This window comes from Oncorhynchus keta, chromosome 5 (genome assembly GCF_023373465.1).
Source record: "Oncorhynchus keta strain PuntledgeMale-10-30-2019 chromosome 5, Oket_V2, whole genome shotgun sequence".
NCBI classification, from domain to species: Eukaryota; Metazoa; Chordata; class Actinopteri; order Salmoniformes; family Salmonidae; genus Oncorhynchus; species Oncorhynchus keta.
The window spans coordinates 8,690,561-8,710,058 of record NC_068425.1 but is presented as its reverse complement, the minus strand read 5'-3'; the positions used below and the strand labels follow the sequence as shown (position 1 = coordinate 8,710,058).

The 19,498-nt window shown below is 43.6% G+C and overlaps 1 protein-coding gene across 3 annotated transcripts in view; it reads right to left on the bottom strand.

The window, feature by feature from the left end:
* The window catches only part of LOC118384442 (rap guanine nucleotide exchange factor-like 1), a 31,865-nt gene extending 26,155 nt beyond the window's left edge, over window positions 1–5,710 (bottom strand). For all 3 annotated transcript variants that reach the window (XM_035770991.2, XM_035770992.2, XM_035770993.2), the window contains exon 1: window positions 4,479–5,710. In XM_035770991.2, the coding sequence (XP_035626884.1) occupies window positions 4,479–4,860 (382 nt within the window). In that variant the 5' untranslated portion in view covers window positions 4,861–5,710. The remainder of the gene's footprint in view (window positions 1–4,478) is intronic.
* Window positions 5,711–19,498: the final 13,788 nt, after the last annotated feature.

Sequence of the window (19,498 nt, the reverse complement as noted above, 5' to 3'; positions counted from 1 at the left end):
CCTGCTGTTTCCCTGGAAGTGCTGGTTGCCATGTGAACAGGTGCTTTGCTGGAGAGCTTCTTTTCCACGCCGGGCACACAGATAGACATGCTCCAACCCACTCTCACCACACATCCAAGCACACACTCTTATGCAAGCACATCAACGCACACATCCATCCAAGCGGAAAAAGTACAGAAATGCAAACGCATGCATCCAAGCGCACACACATGCATGCGCAAAACGAACATAGAGATTCAAACACATATATATATATACATATATACACACACACACACTAAGTAAGGCAAGTCAATCATCCCTGGAGGGCCCCATCATGCTCTACTCTCCTCAGTGGTCAAGGTGCGTGGGCTTGAGAGGAGAGTGCAGGCATGTAGAGAGCAAGGAGGCAGGGGAGAGTCCGCCGTCCCTCCTCTCCTTATGTAAAAGCATCCAAAAGGAGTGGGCACTAGGCAGCCACATCTCTTTTAATCCCACTTTCTTTCCATAAAAGAATCATCAGAATCCCTCCCACACAGCCCAACGCAAATCACATTTTCTCTCTGCACTCTGTCCCTTTTCCTCCCGCTCCCTTTCGTTCCACAAGACTTTTCAGCTGCGTGGCTCAGAGTCTCAGAGCTGCCGCCTAAGGAGTGTATCGCTGGATGTGGAATGCAAAGCAATGAGAGCGTCAAGCACAGCCAAAGTCTAGTTTAAACATCCCACTTGGCTTTGTGAATAACTGATGTGGAGCATGATACGAGACATGTTCCCCCTCTGCATTGCAAGTGTTTCAAAAGCCAACATCAAACCCCCAAGTCCTCGTCACTCTGCAAGACAAACCAGCCATGTACTGTTCTGCACTGTAAGCAACTGCTGCAGCATTTCCAGTGCCCTGACACCCTCGTCTGTATCGACCATAGCTATTTTAACCCATTATTGTACCCATGGGTGACTGGTCTAAACCTATACGACATGTTTAGTTCCTTGCTTTTACATGTAATACTATAGTATACTAAGAATGTGTACTGTCCAAATACACAGGATGTGGAGGGGCAAATGACCCTCTTTGTTATTATGATGATAGTCTTATCCATTTGTTTTCATTTGGACTATTTATCAGACAATAACAGTGGGAATGGACTGTAGACATGTGGTTTCCTAAGTTGTATCACATATTACGAGTCAGACATGGCTTCATTAACAGACTGTTTTGATCTTTACATCCACTGTAACTCTGCGAGACATGTACACCGCTAAAAATTGCCTAACCCTTGCCTCAACACGCCTGGTCCTAGAACCAATAGCGTGGGTGGACGAGAAATGAAACCACAAGGTAAACAGGGTTACATAAGAGCGTTGCCATTGACCTCGAAAAGGACGGGACTTTTTAGGGGCTGTCAAAATGCTTATAATCTGTTCTTTACCTGCGGCACTGTGTCTCTCTCACACACACACACAAACACACACACACAGAGGGCAGTGACTCAGAGGGTTTATGGTGTTCATCTGGAGGGCCACTCAGCCAACACTGATCTGGGACTGCTGATATGGACAGCCTGGTGCATAGTATCTCAGTGAGAGCACTGTGGTGCGCAGTGGTAAAACGTTATACGGTGTGGTGTACTCAAGTCTGTCAGGTAGAATGTCATATAGGAGTGAGTGAGACAGGGGGTCATAAGGTCAGGGAGCATGCAGTGTCCTAGTCGTAGTGGACCTTGTTGACATGGTTTCAACATAAACCCATTTGCATCCAACAGACACACACACACACACTTCCTAATTAGAAACATTTTGACTATAAGGCAGGATCAAGATCCAACCTAGATCCATAATCCAAAGATTAATTTCTGCTCCACATGAAAGGGTGGGCAGGTCCGCTTTTGTTAACTAATCCTGGATTAGCCACGCATTTTTTACATATTCTAGAACATCACCATCCAAACAGCAGCGAGCTTGGCCCTCCAAGAAACAGGTTAAACGAGATAAAACATATTTAAACCATCTGGGTTGTAGTTCACTAAGTGTTTATAACACCAACGCAGTCCGCTGGAGTGAATTAAGTCAAAGAGCAAAATGAGTCGGACAAATAAAAGTCAAACAGAATAGTGACCTTTTGGGATGGACCAGATGAACTCTCATGTAACCTCTTCAGCCGTACGCCAACCAAGTTCCTCGTGAATTTGTCAAACTAAAAGCACACATAAATCAGGTTTAACATCAACCCATGTATCACTAAAATCTCCCACTTTCATTCATTCGGAATCAGATATACATTCTAGAATCACATCTGCTGTTTCAAACATGACTATTGGCCGCTATACAGAGCCAATTCCATCTCTAGCACTACGACACCACTTCTCTCTTCTTAGGAATGATGCAGTGGAGATATGTATTTTCCTGGAAAATGTTGTAGGGGGAAATTGACAGAGAAACAACAGCGCGAGAGGGGGGAATTCAAGCATGCTCAGTCAGTTTAACAGGAACATACAGGATGACCCGGGGAGCAGGTCAGCGAGGTCAAGGGGTCATAGGACAGGAGGTACACTGGCTTTGCAATGCATAATGGGGGATGGTTGCCCGCAAGCAGAATAGTTCTAAGAGAATTTACTGGAGGTACAATGAACCCTTATGCACTATATGAACCTAGGTAGAGCAGATTCCTCCTGCAACAGAACAGCAGGAACTGATGTGGATTATCACTAAAACAGTAGGTCTCAATGTGTCCTCCACACAGTTAATTGCAGGTGTTCATTCTGAGACATTTCCTGATCATATGCTATTAATCTGTTCATTGTTGCCTGTAATAATGCCTGACCAGCACATCGCAGTCGTACTTCATAAATCTGTTGGATGTTCCAGAGAGATCTGTTAGTGTTACAGTGTGTGAAACCCACATCATGCACCAACCAACACAACAGATAAACTGAGCAGAATTCAAGGATTGGCCGAGAGGAAAATCTGCATGTTACACAGGAAGCCTTGGCAATCTACCTTGGAAAACTCTGTTAAATCCTGTTACTGCATGACTTGTTGAAATAAGCAGTGGAAGGACAAAACTCACAATGAGATGCATAGTCAGAATGGACATACTGGAGGCTTCGCTCAAAGGTAGATGTTGACAGTGGTGGTGTCATCTAATGCAGTGTATCACTCACCAACCATCCCCCACAGGATAGGAATAAATCACATTATAACCACTAACCTACTTCAATTCAACAGCATCAACAGCTTGGGAATCTTCTCTGGCACCATTCCAAGAACCCATCACCAGCTCCCTCACATACATATGTTTATGGTTGCTATATTACAGTGTATACAAATGTGGGCTCCCGCGTTGCTGTAGGTTGCTTTCTAATTGTAAATCCGTTACAGTTACCTGTTCAAAATTGTAATCTGTAGCCTAATTTTTGGATTACCCAAACTCAGGAACGTAATCTGACTCCGTTTAAGATTACTTTTCCCTTTAGAGGCATTACATGCAAACCTCACTGGCTACATTGCGTGAGCGAGCGTTGCAAAATAAAAATGTACACATACATGTTATTTCATCATTTCACCCACACAGCTCGCGTGCGTGAACGAGCGTCTGCGTAGCCAAGCGCTAAAGTAGAATTTGCTTCTATTTGAGACGCTCCACGCAAGGCCCACTCCAGAATAACACACATAGTATAGTCTGCGCTTTAGCTGCCAACAGAAACATTGTCTTTTAGGATGAGAATCATGACCTCGTTTTTATAAATAAATAAATAAATAAGTGCACAAACTCAGCAGCCAATGTGCGAAGACTATCGCTTTCCTCCATGACTGATAGTGAGGCAGACAGTTTGAATACGAAAGACATGCTGCTACTGTAATGGGCAAGTGCAAATAAGCTCAATCAAAATGTGTTTGTTGAATAAACTGAACCCTAGAGGCTATACGTTAGATTTTGGACGAGTTTCGTTTTTGGTGTAAGTGTCACAAATGTAAAGCGTAAATATGATTCATTGGCGAGGTCTTCTTTTCAGAGGTGTGAGAAACATCTGGACCATCCCTTTTAAATAACAGGCTTTTATTTTTCTTAATGAGGCCAGACGTTCTTATGTAACCGTTGAATCAGATAATATAACAAGGCAATGACGGGACGGAAACACCGCTTAATCCCTAATTCTACAGCCTGGAATAGATCACTGACTGAGTATTTGGGGTTTATGTTATTGTTTGGAGAAAAATGTGAAAATAAGCAACATCTTAGTTATTTTCAATAGCATATGTTGGCCTATAGACTAGGATATAGCCTAAGCAAGGACCAAATGGTAGTTTGGGGTTCCTGGATGGGCTACATTCATTTGACAAGTGAATTGATTGGCTAATTTGCAAAAGTGAAACGCAAGAACACCATGACTTGGTGTGAAACAGTTGAGGCATTAGTCAAACCACTGAGTGTGATGAGTCACAGGCCAATGGGTGGATGCACTGTGTTGTATAAATGCTGTTGATTGACAAGGTCAATTTACCTGTGCAGTTGCCATATCGTTTGCCCGCCACACTGTCCAGGAGCGCCAGCGCCAGGTTGTCCGGTGTGTCCGCAGGCAGCGGGGTCCAGCTCGTGTCCAGACTCGCCTCCGAGCTTTGCTCATCGCTAGACAACGACGGGCTCCTAATGTCCGCAGTGGCCGAGGGCCAGCACGGTGCTTCCTCGGTGTCCGGGCTGAACACCTCCCTGGCCGGACCGCTCTCTGGAGAAGTTTCCCTGAAAAACGGAACCACCCGAGACAGGCTGGCTCGCCGACGAGAAGTGCCAGTGCCAGTCGCCTTCTCACCAAAGCCACCAGCTCGAGTGAGCGCCGTTGTCTGTTTCTTCAAAAACTTTTCCAGGGGCTTCATTCCCGCAGGCATTTTGATACAATACCGCAATAAGGCTTTTTTCGATGGTGATTGATATTAACTGAATACCTCTGCAGGAACTAACGTTGTGACTACATTATACAAGCTTCCATGCGTAATTCAATTGACCGGTCTTCGTAGTAAACTCTCGCATGGCGATAATTAACCCATTTGTCAAATCATGATTTTAAAAGAGCAGTGTAAAAATCCGATTTGTGAAGCCGCAGTCTATCGACATCGGCGAAAGCGTGCTCACACACGACTGCACGTTCTGGTTGAGTAGCTTTTATCGCAAAATATCCCAACCTGCTCCACAACAACCGCTCCCTGGCGTCTCCTCCACCTCTGCAGACGTTTCGGGCGCGTCAAGGAACAGTGTTTGTCAGTTTCAAGCTGCGGCCAAAATACACTGGATGACGAACGCAAGGTGTCGAATAGACACACTCTCAGCAGAGTACAATGAGATAAACCGAAACAAAATAAGGATAACAGCGGGGGTTGGTAAATAGGCGCCCCAGTAGCTTTTTACCACCGACAAATGCGACGCGTCTATGCCCGCATGAGGTATCTCTTGCTGTTGGCGTCAATGCAATCTACTGCAGTAATATCGCCAGTGGGAATGGCCTCGGCTCCTCCGTATGTGTGGAAGCTTGTTCAGATAAGTAGCAGCCGTTTCCCTCTCCCCTTCTCCGTTTGAATGCAGTGGTTCAAGCTCTGTGTGGACAAACACATACTCCCTCTCTCTCTCACTCTCTCTCTCTCTCTCGTTCACTCAAACTCTTCGCGGGTGTGTGTGTGTGCTGAATAAGGGACCGCTGCTATATTAACTCGCCCACTCCCTTCCTTCCTTCATCTGCAGTTACCGTCAGTGCTCCTAAGTGCTCGCTGAATGGCAGCTGCTCACCAGGACCGGCTCTAGGCATAAAAGCGATATAAGGAGGTCGCCTAATGCCACCAGCCGCTAGGGGGACACGACCAAATAAAAATAAACGTACATTTTATGGGGAGGGGGGTCTTAACTTACTGTTTAGCTTTAGAATAGTAATATACACAAGGGGCAATTTCGAAATGTTGTTGTACATTAGCAGTCTTCCTCGAGTTATGTCAGTCACTGACAATCACTCGATTAGCCCATGTCAGCTAAACATGTTTTGATTGATAAGTTAGTTTACGCAGCTATCTAAACTTGTAGTAATCATGGCTAAATTACCAACCCGGCACTAAGTGTACTTTCAAGCAGAGAAACAGGTGATACTGTATCAGTTGACAAGTCCCATAGAAACGGTGATCTTGTACAATGTCGCATGGAGCAGAAATGGCATACAACAACACCATGCTACATTTTTACATTAGCTACTTCACAATACCTCTATTTCTGACGATTTGTCTTAAGTACTGTATAAGGACAATGGAACTGTAAGATTGACATATTTCTCAACATGCTCACAACCTGCCATTGGATACAAACTTTTTGTTATGGTGTTGTCAAGTTAGTCAAATACTGTATGGAAAAGTACACTGAGTGCACAGATCAGTAGGAACACCTGCTCTTTCCATGAAATAGACTAACCAGGTGAATCTGGTTGGAAGCTAGGATCCCTCATTGCTGCCACCTGTTAAATACACTATAACTAGTGTAGACAGTTGGGAGGAGACAGGTTAAGGAAGGATTTAAACCAAAAAATTAAGACATGGATTGTGTATGTGTACCACTCAGAGGGTAAATGGGCAAGACAAACTATTGAAGTGCCTTCGAGAGGATACGGTAGTAGGTGCCAGCAGCACACGTCAGAGTGTGTCAAGAACTGCAACGCTGCTGGGTTTTTCACGCTCAACAGTTTCCTGTGTGTATCAAGAATGGTCCACCACCCAAAGGAATTCCAGCCAACTTGAGACAACTGTGGAAAGCGTTGGAGTCAACTTGGGCTAGCGTCCCTGTGGAACACTTTCGACACCTTCTAGAGTTCATGCCCCCAACAAATTGAGGCGCAACTCAATATTGGGACGATGTTCCTAATGTTTTGTATACTCAGTGTATGTTTACCATTTTCTATTTGTTCCATTCAGTGCTTTCAAAAATATGCTTTGAAATGTGTACCTTGTATTTTTTTACTGTTGGATTAAATGGTTGTTAAAATAACTAAATGGAGGAGCCCATCTTTTTAGCAAAAAAAAAATAGTATATATTATTGTTATTTTGGCATTAATACATGTCACATATCAGTTTGCAAACAAAGTCAAAAACAAACATTCTCTTTTTTGCTTTCTTGAGTAAGGCAGCTTCAAAATGCAGGGGTGTCAGCCTAGCTCAGTGCTTTCTGTGGTGGTGGTGGGGCAGCAAGCTGAAAATACATTGCGTAGGGGTTGGTTCTCCAGTTGCGCCGTGATTGGCTCTGTGTTCTGTCACTCATGGGCCGCAAAATCTACAGGGTGTGCTAGAAAATTCAAGCCCCTTGGGTGCTGCTGTAATGGATGTGAAACGCTAGCTTAGTTAGCGGTGGTTCGCGCTAAATAGTGTTTCAATCGGTGACGTCACTTGCTCTGAGACCTTGAAGTAGTAGTTCCCCGCCGCGGCTTTTGCGGAGCGATGGGTAACAATGCTTCCAGGGTGACTGTTGTTGATGTGTGCAGAGGGTCCCTAGTTCGCGCCTGGGTATGGGCGAGGGGACGGTCTAAAGTTATACCGTTACATTGGTGCCGTGACCCGGATCACTGGTTGCTGCGGAAAAGGAGGAAGGTCAAAAGGGGGGTGAGTGTAACGGATGTGAAACGGCTAGCTTAGTTAGCGTTGCACGCTAAATAGCATTTCAATGGGTGACGTCACTTGCTCAGAGACCTTGAAGTAGTAGTTCCCCTTGCTCAGCAAGGGCCACGGCTTTTGCGGAGCGATGGGTAACGCTGCTTCGTGGGTGACTGTTGTTGATGTGTGCAGAGGGTCCCTGGTTCGCGCCCGGGTATGAGCGAGGGGACGGTCTAAAGTTATACTGTTACACTGCCATAGAGTTACATTGGAAGTGCCCATCCAAGAAGGCTCAAGGTCATTGGTCTGATAAAATGTCAAATCACATATCTACTATAGCTTTGATTGGACTGATCATGTCAACATTATACTTTCAAAATCTCAGCCAGCAGTCATCTGGAATCAAGTCAACAATCTACTGGCAAATTCTTTTCGATCCTTGTCATATGAAGAGAAATTACAGATAAAATGTATCGGTGCTCATTGGCCATAAACGTTGTACATGTTGGAAATCGCAATTATAACAATGAGTGGTTGGGAAGGAATCAATGGCTAACTGCAAGCGTTGCAAAGCAATCACTTTATGGGTCTCTTTTCTAAGTTTAAATGGATAAATATTCACATGCCATGAGCCAGAAAAGGTTGAATACATTGGCCATGCTGTCAATCCAGCATGACTTCTGCCGCATTCAAAACAACTGGAAACTCGGGCCTGGGAAATCTCAGACTTCACTGAGTTCAAGACAACTAGGAACTCAAAAAAACAAGCTCTGACCTGGAAAATACATTTTGAACGGTCCTCTAACTCGGAATTCCAACTCTGGAAATCTGGCCTCTTTTTAGAGCTCCGACCTGATGATCACAGACATCATGATTCAACCTAGTTTTTTTTCCTATTTCCCAGTTGTCTTGAAAGCACCATAAATCCTGAGAATGCCAGACTTTGATGACATAATTTGACCACGAAGGACCGCTGCCCACCTTCCTGTTCAAGTGAGCACATCACAACAAGATGAGTCCAAAAATGTGTTGTATGCTGCTGCATAAATTATGTAATATGCCAGGGAGATAAATATACTGTAGCTAAGAAAGTAAGACTAAGTGTATGTTGTGTAGTAAGCCGTTAGTAGCCCATGTGCCTCACCCTAATAGTTTGGTCCCTTTGCCCCTCATAACTTAGCCTACTGTTTTGACTTGGTGGTGCACATGTTTTAGCCTGTTTTAGAGAAATGTAATCATTGAATATTGTAAGAGCTTTCATTGTCTGCTTATATGCCCCCTTTATTTATCCTATGGTTCTGACTTGGTGGACAGGGAGAACACTGTAAGAACGGCCCATGTTCTGAATTCTGTCGTTCTTCATTTCAAAAGTGCTGAACAAATAGTTATATTGACAACGTCCATCCTAGCTCGCTCGTTAATGTCTTAATCAAAATGACGGTTTACCTCTTATCTGCTCATCGTCCCTTATGCCATAGTTTGTACATCTCAATTTTCAGTAGAAACCACATTTGTTTAAGCAAGTCTGCCATATCAGCTTTGTTTTTAACAGTTTGTGGGCATTGTTTGTCATCGTTTTAGTGCAATTAATGTATTGTTTAGTGTTGTGTTGTGGGTTTGTTGAATTGAATAAATTCATATTGCAAGGGCTGACGCGTCAAAGAAAGAGCATTGCCTAACAGACTGTTTGTGAAGAAGTCAGGGGTTGGATGGAAGCCAATTAATCAATTATTAAAATCACCATTCACTTATTGGATTTAGTAGTTCATTAAATAAATAACTCAGGGATGGATTAATTATTAATCTAAGCGCAATTTATTTGACCTTATTTCAGAGAAAGCCTTTTCTTAGTTAAGTTTCATTCAAATTTAATTTGCTCTGTTTAAACCGACGTCGGCCATTTGAATAGTAGTAGTGAAAGCACTATATTGATTCTACTAGAACACAGGATCGCTAGAAGATTGGAAAATAAAGGTCAGTGGTAGTAGGCCTGTGTAGTAGTGCCATTGATTACTACTGGTGTTGCGTGTGACTTCATCACTCCAGTACTTGTGGCTTGTGATTGAAAATCATTCAGGATGTATTTTTGGAATTCCCAATTGAGTGATATTGATTGTGGTAGCCTATTCGATGCCACACATTAACTTATTAAATCATGTTTGTATAGGAAAATGAGTGGAGCTATGAAGAGAGAACAACAGAGCGTGAGGCTTAAACAGCAACCAGCAGCCGAGGCACTCATGATGAAATGGAACCTTATCAGGTGTCGCTTATGGTTTCGTCACCATCCCGACTGCAGGAGGAAACTGTATACTCACTCTGAGCTGCCGCATACTCAATACTTTGTTTCAGAGTAAAAATGCGGGATCCGATTCCAGCCATGCTCCATGCCTATGCAAGAGGTCTTTCCAGACAGCGAGCACACAGGTGCCACACAACACATGCCAGAGTAAGAGAGCTCATGGCTGGGGATATTGAAAAGCATGGCTTCTCTTCTCAATAACATGTACTTGGGGCATCGTTTCTCTCGCAACCTACTCCATACTAACTAATTCAGGCTGTTGCCTGGACATTGAGGCAATGCAGAAATATCTTAATAGCTGCCAAACTTATCAGTTCATTTCTTTGCAGCGAACGGCAAGCAGTGTCCCCCTCTATAAAATGTCAAACAAGACAGTGCCTGGCAGTAGTAGTGAAGCCTACCTCGCACACAACCAACCACAATGCAGTTGAGTTTTTTTAGCTGTGGGATGGTGCATGGATTTGCAAGCCCCCTGAGACAATAGTTCTGATTGTCTGGTCTCCTTGAGGAATGACCTCATCCTTATCTCTGGTTCCTTCAGCGCAACCCCACTAGCTGTCTCCATTGACACAAGGCACTAGCTCCCTAGCTCCTGTCTGCGAGTGACAGAAGCGCTTACACACAGAGGCCACAGCCTTCCGTCACTGCTGGCAATATGCCAGGCTCAGCGACGTCTGTCCCAGAGCTGTAGGGATGTCGATGGGGGAAGGGATGGGGAACATGTGTACTGTGTGACTTGTCTCAGGGAAACCCCTCCGCCTCACATCACTGACACAGGAGTCCCCTACTCTCTCTCTCTCTCTCTCTCTCTCTCTCTCTCTCTCTCTCTCTCTCTCTCTCTCTCTCTCTCTCTCTCTCTCTCTCTCTCTCTCTCTCTCTCACTCACTCACTCACTCACTCACTCACTCACTCACTCACAACTGGGCACATACTGTTTGAATCAACAGTTTCCAAGTAATTTCAATGAAATTACATTAAACCATCGTGGAATTGACTGACCTTGGAGTTTTGCATTCTATCGTAAAAATTCCATGTCTTTTCTTTAAAAGAGAAGGACGGGCTCGTCCTCTTTAAGACTTTGTTCCTCTAAGTTTATTTTGGGCTTTTCTCAATAACACATATATTTTCTTACTGCTCTATTTCCAGAAATGCCCTGAATTAAAAATGATTCACACCAAACAATAACTCCTGTCGGTAACTATGGAGACTAGGTCTGACCACAAAACTATGATGCAGAGCTATGTTGCGTAGTAGTGATTACAAGCATTGCCCTCAGTCACAAGGTCATGTTACCTAATGAGGATACGGTTTTTCATGATACTGTACTGTACTTCCACCACAGGGGGCTGCTGGGAGGAGGACGGCTCATAATAATGGGTGGAACAGAGCGAATGGAATAGTATCAAACACCTGGAAACCATGGAAACCATGTGTTGTATTTGTATTTGACGTATTTGATACCATTCCACCTGTTCCGCTCCAGCCATTACCACAAGCCTATCCTCTCAATTAAGGTGCCACCAACCTCCTGTGACTTCCACATCCATTCAGCCCTGGCTTTCTGTTTCCTCTCTCCATCCTCCTTCTCCACAGGAGGTGGAGTGGGGTATGATATTTGTGCATCTGTAACTTTCTCACTATTCACGAGTCATTCACAAATATACGTAATCATGGTAGCATTCACATTAATGTAGAAGTTTTTCGAAACATATTCTATTCTTATGTACCATAAAAGTGACTCCCAAAATGACAAAACATTATTTACCATTCATTTCTATTGGGCACAAAGTCATCTGAAACACAACCAAAATAAACAGCAAATGCATCCAACAAGTTTGTAGTCACAAGCTTGATGTACTCAGTGCGTGCTATGAATACGGGACCAAATACTTAACTTTGTACTACTTTAATACACATATAAGTGCATATTTCACAATACTTTTGATTATAGATGGAGCGTGTAGGTGGGACGTTTCATACACTAGTCTGTTGTGTAGTTGTATTGAAGTCGTATTGAATAGTTATATTGATGCGTCACTAATGCACTGGTCCAGTCTGAATACATGGACGTTTCTAATTCACACGAACATTTAATGCTATTCACAAGATGCAAAGAGAGAGTGAATCATCGATGACCAAAAACCTCACAACCACCGCTGTGAATGGTGTGCTGATCTTGAATAACCAGATAGCCTGAACATTGTCACATCATCTTGTCCTATTCCGCCTGTAGTGCTGTTCCCCCTTTGCTGCCTTACATTTGTCTGGCTATGACAGGTAACCTCCCACTGGCCAATTTCAATGGAATGACGTGGAACAAATGTGGAATAGGTGTTGAATTGACGTCTGTGCCCAGTGGGCTAATTCCTAACTTGACCCTCCAGAAACTTTGCTACTGTCAAAAATCCACCGATTTAGCTGGCAGGTGCAGCTCAAGTTGTTATCTGATACCTCAGGAGTGCTTGAAAGAGGTATGGCTGCAATGGATAGCTCAGGGAATGTATAAGGTAGCTTCATGTTACACCAATACTGTCAACTGCAAAAATATTGTCAGATATTTGAATGACTAAAATGACTCTCTTCACCTTGACTGATCTTGGAGGTTTTGCATTTATTCGGGAAATTCCAGCCTTTTATTTGAAAGAGAACGATTGGCCGCATCCGGATTTGTTCCTCTAAGTTAAAAAAAAAAACTTTTCTTAATAACACATACATTTTCTTACTGCTCTATTTCTGGAAATACCCTGAATTTAAAAAAAATCCCACCAAACAGTAACTCCCCTTGGTAACTATGGAAACAAGGTTTGACCACAAAGCTATGACTCAGAGCTATGTTGCGTAGTGGTGATTGCAAGCATTGCCCTCAGTCACAAGGTCTGCCTTGCTACTAAATGAGGATACGGTTATCATGTTACTGTACGTTCACATCCCCCTCGGCCCTGACTTTCTGTTTCTTCTCTCCATCCTTCTTCTCCACTTCTGCTTTCTCTGTAACTGCCTGGTCTGTGAGACCACTGGGTGTTTCCACGAAGGAATCCCCTGCACTCCCAAAAGTAAGCGCTTGTGCTTTACACTTTATTACCTTCGTATGGAGGAAACCAATCAAACGTCTTCAAGGGAAGCACAGAGGAGCTAAAAGGTGAATGAACAGACTGGGAGGGAGAGGAGCGGAAAGGGGCAGGGTCAACCATGAGGTAACTGGTCATAACCGTCATTTCCACTTTCCACACACTGGTGGAAAATGTCACATGGAGGTTCTAGTATGATCACCAGATTAGCTGTTATGGGAGCACTGCCCTTCCAATGGTGAATGGTTTTATATGGAGCTGAGGTCAGCAAGGTCACGGGGGTCACATATAGACTTTTATTGACACGCAGTTGCCAGAACTATAGGTTTTGAGTTCTACCTAATGTCTTTTACTGTGGATGGTCTGTTTGGTGTAGTCAAAAAAACATTTAAAAGCAAACTATCACTTGTGTTCAACTGGATCCATATTTATATCATTCTGTTTTGTTATGAATGACTGGAATCACCTTAGAATCCATAATTGCTTTGTTGTCTCAACCAATGTGGTTATAGTGGCACACTTGCTTTGTACCTCAGGACATGAAAAGATATTGAATTGATATTCCCTGTGGCTGAACAACATCGGGACAGACGTTGCCGTGGCGATTGCGTGACCCTATCAGTCAGGGACTGCATTGAATGTGAGTCTCAGCGGTGCTGTGCCTTTCCTCTACAATGTGTCATCCACCAAGATGACAAATGACCTAGCGTGCCTAACGCACTCGCTCCACTCCACTCTCTGCTCTACTGATGGGCGGACATAGTTGGAGGGAGGGAGGCGCACATCTGCGATGACTCATCTGGACAATCCCCCGTCCTCTTTTCCACCCCCCGTCCGTCCATCCGGCCGGCCGTCATCCCTATATCCCCCATACCGCTGGCACAATGCTGTCCTTATGCCATGTGCAAACCCCTTTCTCCACACGCACGCACGCACGCACGCACGCACGCACGCACGCACACACACACACACACACACACACACACACACACACACAAGTGCACACAATAAATTTGATTTGAATGTGTATGCGACTAATACAATTTGATATAATTTGACAGACATGGACATACTGTCGTAGATAAACACTGCATCCAGCATTAAGTAACACAGTGATATACACACACAGAATATACAGTAACACAATGAAATACACACACACACACCCACCCCCACACAGGGCTCCAGGGGCTACACACACACACACACACACACACACACACACACACACACACACACACACACACACACACACACACACACACACACACACACACACACACACACACACACACACACACTCCCCCCTCAGGGCTCCAGGGGCTACACACACAAACAAAGCCAGGAGGGAGCCACGCCCCGCTGAGAGATAAATGAGGCCGGTCACCTGAGTGTGTCTGAGGAAGGAGATCAGCTGGCTCTCCTCTGGGTATCTGGGAGGAGGGAGGCTGGGGCCCTCTGGGGCTGTTCCACAAAACATGATCCTTAACTCCTCAAACAGGCAGACTCCCCCTTCAAGCACTCTGATATATGGAGCTTTCACTTCTCATTCTCAACACCCATCACACCCCTTCATCCATCCCTTCACATCCACCCACACATGCACTCCAGAAGTCTATCTGATGCTGCATATTTAGTTGAGAGCTGCTAAATGTTCTGTCTCGGTCACAAGAACAGACAGAATGTGCCATCGTTATGGCTCTGCTGTTTTGAATTGCATCTCATGATTTCAGCCCGGCTAAGATGAGTCATATTCAGAGTCCTTCAACAGTGAATAAACTCACACATACTGCTCGAGTAGCCTAACGAGTTGTTACTCATCTCTCTTTATTACTCTCTTCTTTCTTTACCGGTGCTATATAGAATCTAAAAGGGTTCTTCAGCTGTCCCTATAGTCATACTATTTTTGGTTCCAGGTAGAACCGTTTTGGTTCCAGTTAGATCCCTTTTGAGTTCAATGTAGAACCCTTTAGAAAGAGGGTTCTACATGGAACCCAAAAGAGTTCAACCTGGAACCAAAACGGTTCTACCTGGAACCAAAAATGGTTCTCCTATGGGGACAGCTGAAGAACCCTTTTGGAAATCCTTTTTCTAAGTGTAGGGTCTTCATTTGAGCCAGTTTTCTACAACAGGAAATGTGAATTATGTGAATTATAATTCATGGCATTCAACCTTTGCAAATCAAGTCTGACATTTTAAAGTGGAAATTGCAAACTTTTGAAGCCTTTTTAATCCTTGAATACACTTCAAGTCTGCATTTCCTTCTATGCAGGAAAATTCTCAGCAGCAAAAGAGTGATCAAATTAATATCCTACATCTGTATACTCACACGCCATAGGGTTACTGCAACTGCTACTTTAAATATTGTGTACACTCTATATAGACTTTTTCTATTGTGTTGTTGACTGTACGCTTGTTTACTCCATGTGTAACTCTATGTTGTTGTTTGTTTCGCACTGCTTTGCTTTATCTTGGCCAGGTCGCATTTGTAAATGAGAACTTCTTCTCAATTAGCCTACCTGGTTAAATAAAGGTGAAATAAATAATAAAACTGGCAGTCGGCGAGTCATCTTGAGGCCTATTCAGTGTCACAACACTAGACTTCAGATCATTCCTACATTGGCTCAAACGGAACTTAGATGTTCAAGAGGGGTCATCAAATGATCTACCTACCGAAACACAGACCTAAGGCTTCATAAAAGACGTAAAAACTTAGTTGACTTGTTTTTTCAAATATATTTCTGTGTTGGGAAAGGGGTAAACAAAGAAGATAGAAAGAGAGGAGAGGAGCACCCTCACGCAGCATCTGGGCATGTGATGTGCTGCCCTGACCATCACTCATTAGCCGGAGCCTTACAGACACATCATTTGTCTATGGATGAGCAATACAGAACAGCGGAGGCTGCTGTGAATCATGCCTGAGCTTATTGACGTGACACACACACACACACACACACACACACACACACACACACACACACACACACACACACACACACACACACACACACACACACACACACACACACACACACACACACACACACACACACACACACACACACACACGGGGGTTAGGGGAATGCGTCGTGGTGACATCACCAGCCTTGGTGGCAGGGTGCTTTGTTTGGCCTGTAACTGCTACAATGGGGCGGGAGGACGGGCCCCGCCTCCGCGACGCGCACCGCGATGCCGAACAACAACAAGGACGGGGGACCCTGCGTTGAATATACAGGACTGTCAAAGATGGGCCATTAATAATACATGTATGTGCTACTGCATGTTAGTGGAGTTGGCAGGTATCGAGGGGGACACAGAATAGACTCACTCTCTGGTGGTGCATATGAAGGCCAAACGGGCCGACAACAATACAACCAAAACAGAGCCTTTCACTTCAACTCTGCCCACACAAGTAGACAGGGCCGGACACAAAAGAGGGAGGGGAATCCATATGCAACACATTCATCAGGCACAGGAGAGGAAGAACGGGGGCTTGGGGTAGATAGTGAGGGTATAAGGGAAAGTATGGGGTGAGGGGGAAGTGGTTTGTGGGTTAGGGGAAAGAGAGTTGTGAGGGGTAAGAGGTTTGAGGGGAATAGGGAAGAGAGGGGGTGAAAAATGGGTCTTAGGGAAGAAAACATGATTGACAGTTAGGGAGAGAATAGAATTACAGCATGATACCTTCGTAACAACCAGCAGTAGAAGAAGGTCTGCATGAAATAGAGAGAAAATAACGTGGAAATGGGTTTGTGAGAAAATGTTGGCCAGCTTCGTTGATTGTGTGGGAGGTGTCGTGGAGCCATTTCGTAAAGCCGTGGAAAATGCACAAAACATCAATGGCAAAAAGAATTATTTTCTTTTTCAAATGAGCCCCGGTTACATAAGAAACATGGCTGAGATACCCCCTGGGCCAGAACACAAGCAGCAGTTTAGAACTGTCAATCCAAAACCTCACATGGCAGTTGCCTCCATGAACAACATGCGATAAAATGAGTCGCTCGTCAACTGCATTAAAAAGCATGAGACAGAGCCTGTTATTGGACAGCATAGGTGTGGAAAGAGACAGCATTGTAATGTAAATGCTGAGCGCCTTCATTCCAAATGTACTGAATACATTACGCCACTTATAACGTGGTTATTAAAGCAGGGGATGAGCAGTACAAACTATAGGCTTACATCCTTAATGAATGAATACCCGAAACGGAGTCCAGTATCTGCAATACAAGATTCTGTGTGACTCATAATATGGCTGGGTGTTAGAGAAAGAATCTCTTTGATTCTACCAGCGGCCGACTTGTCTATTTCTGACTGTATGCACATAAATATTCACAAGGAGGATGATTGGTGGTCTGTGTTGGGGAAGCAACTCTGAAAATATAGTTTACCAAGCTACTAATGACTTCACACTGGAAGAAGTTAAGTTACACTAAAACTTCCCTTAATTAAGAAAAATATGCTTTTAGTATTTAGGATTTATCAGGAGCCTATTAAAAACAAAAACTGTTTCAAGTAAAACTGTGTCAGGTCTGATGCCCGAAAATGAAAGGAAATTCTTGCCTACTTCACACATATTTTATTATATGTTTGCAAAATAAGTAGTGTGTAGTTCCAGTAGTTAGCTACACTGGTACATGCTAAAAAAAGTAATTAACTACTGAAAACACTAACAAGGTTAGAATTTAGTTCAACTACCACCAAGCCTCTGGAAAATGTAGTTAAATTACTAGTTGAGCTACATGTAGTTTACCACTCCCCAACACTGATGATGGTGAAAATATAGTGTGGAGAGTAATGAGAGTCTGGAACGATGAGATGAGTCTGAAACAATAAACATTCAATATCTTTCTCTTCTCTCTAATTTACCTCCTGTATATTTGTGCCCAAAGGGATGAGTGTGTCGAAAGCAAAGTTCACTAAACAAAAGAAGCAAACCACCACTTTTTTTGGAGGAAAACACATCCTATTAGCTTTGCTTGTCCTCCAACACCTGAAATCTGATGGAATGTGGCCCAAATAGACCTATTAGTTATGGTAAACTAACCAATAAAAATTATTTTGGACATAATTTCTCTACAAACCCGAACTAACCTTCAAAGAAAGAATGGTTGAATTTTTAACTGTAGGCTTAACGCTGAAACTCTCAGCTAAAATATACATATTATGCCATGGATCAGGATCAAAGTAAACCTCCACAGCGGTCTAGGGAGTTTGAATTAGTTAAGCTTTTAGCCCCCTGGCTGTGCAATATTCCATTTTTTTTTACCTCATTCAAACACAATTATTGATGTACAAACTTGAGTACCCCTAGGCTTCCCTCAGCTCCTCTCTCCCCGCACTCCTCTTACACCAGATCAGTATGCCTCCCAACTCTCAGCTTTCATTTGAAAATCCTTCATAGGGTCTGGTTCCTCTCAATGTTTCTTCCACAAGTGTTTCATTCCAATGCCAAATGTCACCTTCAGTATGTTTACGCCTGGTTTTTGTAATAGATGGCTGTCAAATGACCGTGGAAAGCGCTACAAAAACATTTAAATGGATGCATTATTCTCATCCATGCTTGTATGAAGAGTCATCCCGCATTGGTAAGAGAGTAGATGATAATGCCACTGTGGCTATTTCCAATGTGTACTCTGCATGTCTAAATTCCATAGATGTCATGACAGAAACGTTGCAAATTGCTACGACATGGCAGAAAGTGAGATTCTCTATTGGAAATGTCTGCAAAAGATTGGCATAGAGACGGACAGAGGTGCCCTGGTAAAGAGATGTCCTGGTGTCCTATACAACGTAGCTAACCAAACCAGGGATAGTTAAATATACAAACACAGCATGCCTTGTCCTCTTATTCAGGTGTGAATCAATTGTGTTCACCTCTTCCTTGAAATGCAAACCATATTTTCCACTCGGAAGAATCAAAATCGACCACTGTTAATGTCTCTTGCCCTCAAGCTGTCACTCATCTCTGTAGCTCTACAGCAAGAAGTCTTTCAGTCTCAGTGCTGGCCCCAGCCATTATAAATGGGCCATTTTTAACATCCATTAATGGCCCCATTATAATTCAACAGTGAAATGCAACTAATTAAATTGTCATGTGATGGCTGGACTCAAAAAGTCATTTTAACTAGTCAACTGAAAAGAAAAAATTGTGTCATTGAGTATTAGTTTGTAGATGGGTAGTCCCGTGTGGCTCAGTTGGTAGAGCATGATGCTCTACCACCCAAGGTTGTGGGTTTGATCCCCATGGGGGACAAGTATGACAACGTAGGCACTCAATATTGTAAGTTGCTCTGGATCAGTGTCTGCTAAATGACTAAAATCATTTGTGAATGATTCAAATGTTTAATCAAATTTATTTATAAAAGCCCTTCTTATATCAGCTGATATCTCAAAGTGCTGTACAGAAACCCAGCCTAAAACCCCAAACAGCAAGCAATGTCTCACATAATAGGCCTATGTGAGAGATGCAGTTAGTTAGAAGGCTTGGCACAATGTTGCCATCCAGTGGTAGCTGTTCAATAACTTTAATCAACCACATGACAA